This window comes from Salvia miltiorrhiza, chromosome 8 (genome assembly GCF_028751815.1).
Source record: "Salvia miltiorrhiza cultivar Shanhuang (shh) chromosome 8, IMPLAD_Smil_shh, whole genome shotgun sequence".
Taxonomy (NCBI): Eukaryota; Viridiplantae; Streptophyta; class Magnoliopsida; order Lamiales; family Lamiaceae; genus Salvia; species Salvia miltiorrhiza.
The window spans coordinates 41,910,276-41,918,033 of NC_080394.1; the positions used below are offsets into that span (position 1 = coordinate 41,910,276).

The 7,758-nt window shown below is 38.6% G+C and overlaps 1 protein-coding gene across 1 annotated transcript; it reads right to left on the reverse strand.

Moving 5' to 3' along the window:
• Positions 1 to 375: 375 nt before the first annotated feature.
• LOC130997099 (probable aspartyl protease At4g16563) lies at positions 376 to 2,131 on the reverse strand. The gene has a single exon (XM_057922363.1). The coding sequence runs from the start codon at positions 2,007 to 2,009 to the stop codon at positions 648 to 650; it is 1,362 nt and encodes a 453-aa protein (XP_057778346.1). The 5' UTR covers positions 2,010 to 2,131; the 3' UTR covers positions 376 to 647.
• Positions 2,132 to 7,758: the final 5,627 nt, after the last annotated feature.

The window sequence follows — 7,758 nt, forward strand, 5'->3', positions numbered from 1 at the left end:
CTTTTATTTTTTTAGAGATCTGCTCAAATTTTACTACACCTAAAAAGCACTCCAATGTAGCTAGTACTTTATTAGGAAATTGTTTAATATTATGATTTTTGGTACCAAGGCTATATTCTGCATAAAAAGTCAGCATGAAGATCGAGATGCACAATCAGTGCTGTCAAATGTGCCAGTTCGATTTCTTGCTAAGTGAAATGTGACTATACAAAGATATTTAGCTTAGGGTGAAAATTTAAAATAAACATAATTGGTTGCATTATTTTACTTGATTGTGTTGGTGGTTGAAAAAAATTATCGTGAAATGTTAAATGCTGATCGTGAACACTGCAATGGCGAATTAACATAATTTTAAAATAAATATGCAACGTCAAATATATTAAGTTCTTGTAATATTAGATTAACTGGAACAATAAAGAAGGTACAAATTAAACTTGTCAGCTAACAATAATTCATGATGTATCCATAATCCATCCATCAGAGTTTTTTAAATTGAGACAAGAAAAAAGATACAGATTGAGCCCTAAGTTTTTATGTTAATACAATGTGGATTAGAGTTTGGACGTCGTGTAATTAACATTTATTTTTCTTGATTTATTTGTCAATTAAAAAACTCGAATAAAAAAAAAAAAGATAATAACGTCACCTCATTTGCAGCGTTGGCTCCGAAATCCAAGCCTCTCATTCTCCAAATCATACTCTAAGTAGAAATTCTGCTGTTGATAATTACCCAAAATTATTGCAGGGCCCGGCCCGATCCCATCCTCCATCCCACTGCTTGAAACAATAGTGATGCAAATCACCGATTCATCCACAAACGAGAAGTAATCCGCCAGCGGCAGCGCCATCTTCGCGCCGCCCTTGAAATGGAAGGTCAACCGAGGCAAATCCACGGTCTTCTCGCCGGAGATATTGTAACAGGGCCGGAGCCCGGACTCCTTCTCCACGGCGGCGGCCCGGCTATAATTCTTCCCAATCTGCTTCTCAAACTCCTCCGCCACCACTGAGAACACCTCCTTCTCCATGTAGGTGAAGGTGGTGCCGGAGTCCACGATCGTGCCGCCTCTCCCGTCGGAATCCGGCACCAGAAACTTGTACGGCGCTTTCACTTTCACCCCGCCGACCGTGATCTTCCGCAGCGTCACGTAGTAGTAATCCTGAAACGCGGCGTTCGACGACGCCGGATTCTTCCGGAACGGAGTGTACTTGATTCCGCCGCCTCCGGCAGCGCCGCCGCCGCTGTCGAGGACTAAATCGCTGCTGACCGGTTTTCCGTCGAACCGGTGGGAGACAAGGCAGTAGGAGAACAACTTGAGCTTCATCTGAGCCGGCAGCGATTCCGGTCCGCGGCCGAAACCGGCAATGCCGGCCGGCTGCCGGTTGGAAAAAATCGAGCAGCCGACGACGAAATTCTCGACCTTTTGATCCGGAAGGACTAATGAATCCGACAAGAGTAAGCCGGTGGTTGAGCCGGAGCCGTATTGGATTATGTAGGGCGGGCATGCTTGGTTGCAGCTTTTGTCGCATTCTCGGCAGCGGACATTGGGGAAGATCCATTTGCATTTAGGGTTCTTGCAGCCGACGATTTTGGCGGTGGATGAAGATTTGGGGATGAATGTAGTGATGTTGGCCGGGTCGATGTCGGCGAAGTTGCAGGAATTGCAGGAGTAGCGTTGCGTGCATGGGAACCAGAGGAGGCTGCTGCCGGTGTCCATGATGAAGGAGGAGGTCTGAGGCGGCGTGCCGAAGCTCAGGGAGATGGAGTAGCCGCCGTAGCCGCGGGGGAAGAGGGGGACTCTGCTGGCGGAGAGGTTGCTCTTCGGCTGCTTCAGGTGGTGGGCCCGGCTGAAGGAAGCGCTTGCGAGGTGGGCTAGCCTCTGCCATGGATTCGCGTGTGGCGGCGCTTCCGCGGTGGGGGAGAGGGAGAGGGTGGTGGTGTAGGCGGATGAGAGAGAGAAGAGAGAGATTAGAGAAAATAAAGGGAGGAGAGGAAGAGAAGAAGAAGACATTGCTGAAACTGAATTAGTGCGTGGAGATGAAATGTCCACCCAAATTATATGAAAATATTTTTGTCACGTTTCTTATCTTCATTTTTATTTTATTTATTTGTTTCTTGGTGCAACCTCGCGAATTTGTTAGGAAGAGCTAGAGTGGTTACAAATCCACTTGAAGATAAGAATTATGAATCACATAATTATAATGAATTTTATGAGTAATATGATAGATTCATTATAAGAATTAATTATTTTTTTTTTATAAAAATCTATCGTAATAAAATTCGAACATATGGTCATATAAATTTATTTAATAAAGTGGTGAATTTTATCGTATATTTTTATAATATAATAACTCCTAATTTATATTTTAAAATAAATTTTTATTTTAACCCAACCTATTTAATATAATACTCCATGTATAATTTCCTCCCATTGAGAAAATGTTTCAGTGTAAATAATCTCAAATAAAGATGAAAAAAGATTTAAACTTCTCATTTTAATCTACACATCAATGAGTTATAATATCGGGATATAGATTTTTTTATGCTTTTTAATTTTTAAATATACTAAAAAGGCAATTGTTTTTTATATAAAGAAAAAAAAAATTCCCAATCGAATCAACTTTTATCTAGAAAATTGACTTTATGCTTTACCCGCTATGTGCGTACAGAAAAAATTACACACTTTCAAAAGATTCGAAAAATAAAATAATATTGCGAGTAATGTAGCTTCGCAATGAAACAAGCTTGAAGAATACTACAGGTTATTGGACGTGAAAAGTTCATTTGGGCCCATTGATTTTGAAGTAAAACGTGGATATGAGAATATAGTAACTTTGTAAAAAGGTACAGACTTGAGTCGTTAAAAAACATTTCAGGTCGGCTGGTATTTCACTTTTTTTTTGTGATAATTAAACAAATAACTATACTAATCGCAATACAATAAAAATTCGAATTTAAAAATTTTAACCTTAAATATTAATTACTCTCCCACAAAGACACTTTATTTAAATTTTTTTTAACTCGTTCTGTTGGATTTGTATACTGAAAGCAAGAATTTTTATGCATGTATACAATGATTTCTAAAGTTCACTATTTTATCTCTAATTTGAATTGTCCATAATTACATATGTATGTCCAATTATCTCTATATAAATAGATTATATGGTGTGTTGTAGATCACAGAAGACCATATAATTGGAATAAACTTATTAGATAAAAAATTGATCATGGTCGGGACGACTCTAGGACGAGTTGTTGTTTTAGGCTGCAATATAAATGAAAGTAGTTTGTCTTGGCTACTTGTCTATGCTGGTACGTGTAAATGTGTTGATAGGATCACAATGAGATGTATTCTTCTGTCTGACCCAAGTGAAGAATGAAGATCTCGGTGACTTAACGAGACCTAAATCCTAATAAGATTTCAGATGTATATATAAATTTGTGTATCACTTTGATTTATTATGGGTCAGAGTTACGTATTAACTTGAGTACTGATCACTATTTTATTAGCAACAAAAATACCGCAACTAACACAGTGTAATCGTAGCACAGAAATAGCAAGCAGAGTATCGTATCCACAGAGACTGTAAAACGAAATTACTTTATCTATCTCCTAAACAGACTCTCACAGTATGCAAGTGAAACGAAATTGAAGGTGAATTAAGAACTAAGATTAACTAAATAAAAACTAAAGAGTATGTAAACTATGATAATTAACTCAAATATAAGGAAAGCTCTGACCCTAGGGATGTACTTTTACTAATCAACTACATGTATTCAACCTATTGATTCAATTACCAATTTTAATCCAACCCTCATGAAAGATCACTATATTATTCACAAGCGTCTCTAACGACCACCTATGAACGTAGATTAATAAATCCCTTTTCGCATTCAAGACTCCAAGGAATAAATTAACTCCAAATAGCACATAAAGAATAGCTTCCTATAGCTTCACCGATCGCATTCAAGACTCAAGGCTAACACTATATCATGCATTCCTGAATCGGCTGAACAATTATCGCATTCAAGACTCAAACTGAACAGCTAGACATGTAAATCATTGATCAGATAATTCACAAGAGAACAGGCACCAGGAATCATGAATCACAAGTTGGAGGGCAAATTGATATCAATAAATCAAAAACACATAATCAATCAGCTATGTACAAACCCTAGGTTCAGATTAAAAGACTAGCCAGACATACTAAAATCAAACATAAACATAATTAAATTGAACGCAATTGTAAAAACAAATTGTATAAAAACCGAATTAAAACGATTGTAGCGGCTTGAATCTTCAATCTTGATCCAAGCCTTGAAAACTGGAAAGCTAAAAAGTTCTAAAGCTATAAAACTGAAATATGAATATTGGGAACTGAAAAACTAAAGCTGGGAACCCAAAATAGGTCAAAAGAAGACTTATTTATAGTGTCAGGGTAAAATACAGTGTTTGAAACCCAGAAGAACTCTAAAAATCGGAAAATCTCGCAAAACCGCCCATATCGGCGACCAAACTCGGCGATCGCCGAATTGGTCGCCGTTTTTGGTCTGAAAATCGGCCAAATTCGGCGCCCGCCGAATTTAACGCTCGTAGTGCAAATTTGAAACAGGAATTTCGGCGACCAACTCGGCGGTCGCCGTTTAGGTCGCCGAAATTTGACTACTGCGCGCGACGTTTTTGTTTCGGCCATAACTTTTTCGTCCGAACTCCGATTTATGAACCGTTTGCGCTCACGAACTCGTTTCGAGACAATCTACAACTTATATTTCAGAACATTGTTCCAAATTCGAACTCAATAAATCTGCAAATTCCTTCAAAGTTCGAGTAAGAATCATGTTTGACAAGATAAAGCAAATTAAGCACAAAACAATCATCCAACACTCAATTTCCTATAAAATTAACATCATATGAATATTAAAAACCATGGAAATATGAGTGTTATCAACTCCCCCAAACTTAAGCCATTGTTCGTCCTCGAATAATGGGAAGAATAAAATCAATAACACGAATGGGTAAGAAATATAGCTCATCGATGCCTCCGAAAGATAAAGAATGATAGAATTCTCAAATCCTCAACAATTAAGCACAAAATTCACCAATAAACACAACCTATAGCAAAATCAACCTTGACATTCCAAACAATTGAATCTCACAAGGAATGTGTATCACTCAACTCTCAATTTGATGGAACGGGACGTGTATACTCTCATCGAATTCAATGCAATATAGATCACTTACCATTAGCTTGCCAATCGTCTACAATCTCCATCGCTAAAAGTGTGCCAGGACTAAGATCAAAAAGGTCTTTTTCTTTGGGTTATAATGTAGGGACATTGGTTAAGGTAGGGAAATATAGGCTAAGTGACTCAAATAAATCAAGAACACCATATGACTTCACTAATCAAGTATGGAATAAATTCCATCTTCCACCCAACTATATCACCATAATCAACATTACTCAAGGGATTTAATCATCACCATACAAAATTAAACACTCTTTTATGCTCTCCATTTATTTCTAACAAACAAAGTCGATTTTCTAACAAATTTCTCAATAAACACTCGACTTTACACTTTTTTTTTTCTTCTTTTTTTTTCAACAACTTTTTTTCTCTTTCTTTCCACAACTTTTCTAGAGCTCATAAGAGTAAATAGTAACACAAAATCATCCCTTCTTTTTTCACAACCCACTATGAATATTCACCACACAAAGATCCCCATATACTTCATCACCCCCTATCATCCGGCTAAAGAATAAAAGCTAAATAGGCTCAAAGTGGATAACAAAGGATAATTTTTCGTTAAAGACAGTGTTTGGGATAATAAAGTGGCTAACAAAAGATGGCCTAAAATCATCTCCTAATCCTGGGCACAACAGCAACCTCGACACAGAAACCATGGCAAGTTCTAGAAGATCACCACATGCATGACAAAACTCACAACAAAGAATAAATTGTGTATTATAAACAGTTATGGATCAAAATCTCACAGGTTTATTCAACGTCCAAAAGTCAAGGTTAAAATCACTCTAGAATTATGCAAATTAGTTCCAATTATGCTCAAATCATCAAAGAAAATCAAATTCAATATTTTTTTCACAGAAATCATCATTGGCATCTCACCAAAAAAATCTAATGGAGCAATAATCATCTAAAAAACAATCACAAACACACACCACCAACCAAGCAAGATGAAACAATAAAGCCAACAAAAATAATAAAAGTGATACACATATCTACTCTCGCCCCCCTCCCCCAAACTTATTACAGAACATAAGTTCGAAAATAAGTTTGGAGGGATGATGATATGTGTGTCACTACTCACAGAAACACATGCTCCATGGTGGTGGTATGAACAAGGCGCGAGTTCCCGCATCTTCCAAGCTCAACACTGCACTAAACAAAGAAAATAAAGAAACAAAAACAAACTAAACGAAAGGAAAACAAAACAAAGAAAAAGGTTGGGTTACCTCCCAACAAGTGCTTAATTTAACGTCTAGAGCTCGACGATACCTCAAAAACTCATGGAGGTCGGAAACAACATTCTAACCATTGGAAGGTTTTTCTACTCTTGGGTGCCCTCTCCACCAAAACACTTCTCTTGGCTCGGACATCCTCCACAAGCATTGCCCCTTTTTCATTCTTATTCCGAAAAATCCGGAATTTCACTTTCTTCTTCTTGGTGGTATGGGTTTTCAAAGACCCCCCATCATACTCCAAAAACAAACACTTCTCAAAAGTCAGAACTTCTTTTGGTTTTGGAGTTTTTTTCTTGGCTTCAAACTTGGGGGGCTCATTCTTCTCAACCTCTTCATCCTCCAAATTTGCTAGAAAACTGTCAGCCAAATTAATCACTTCATTCTGGGGAACTTCCTTTGGTGGAGGTTTCTGTGTGATACACTCCTCCAAAGGATCCTCTACAGCTGCAGGAAAAGCTATCAGAGAGTTGATCATGTTGCACTCATCCAGCGGCGGCTCGGCTGGTTTTCTCATAGCATCATAGATAGATAGAGTCAATTTTTCATCATTGACTCTAAATGTGAGATCTCCATCCTGCACATCAATAAGAGCACGGCCGGTAGCTAGGAACGGACGTCCTAAGATCAATGGAGTATTCTTGTCCTCCGGCATGTCCAAGACTACGAAATCTGCAGGAAAAATAAACTGCTCCACCTGCACTAGGACATCCTCCACAATTCCCTTGGGATATGTGATGGAACGATCTGCCATCTGCAATGCAATAGAGGTAGGCTTGATATCTCCAATCTCCAACCGGTTGAAAATAGAGAGAGGCATCAAATTGATGCTAGCCCCTAAATCACAAAGAGCACGAGAGAAATTCTGTCCTCCCATCATACAAGCGATGGTAAAGCTGCCAGGATCCTTTTGCTTCAATGGTAGCTTCCTTTGTAGCACTGCACTGCATTCCTCGGAAAGATTAATCGTCTCATATTTCCCCAACTTCTTCTTGTTGGAGACTGCATCCTTGAGGAACTTGGCATAGCCTGGCATATCTCTCAAAGCATCAAGTAAAGGATTGTTGATGTGAAGCTTTGAAAACATCTCCATGAACTTGGCTAACTTCTGATCCATCTTTGACTTTCCCAGGCGATTCGGGAAAGGCGCTACAGGCTTGTACTCTGGCTTGGGAAACGTGGGAGTAGGAATGGGCTCCTTAACGGCAGCAGAACTCGATGCCTTTGAAGTAGGCGGCGTATCGTATACAATCGTCTCCAAATCCTCCTCCTCAACAATCT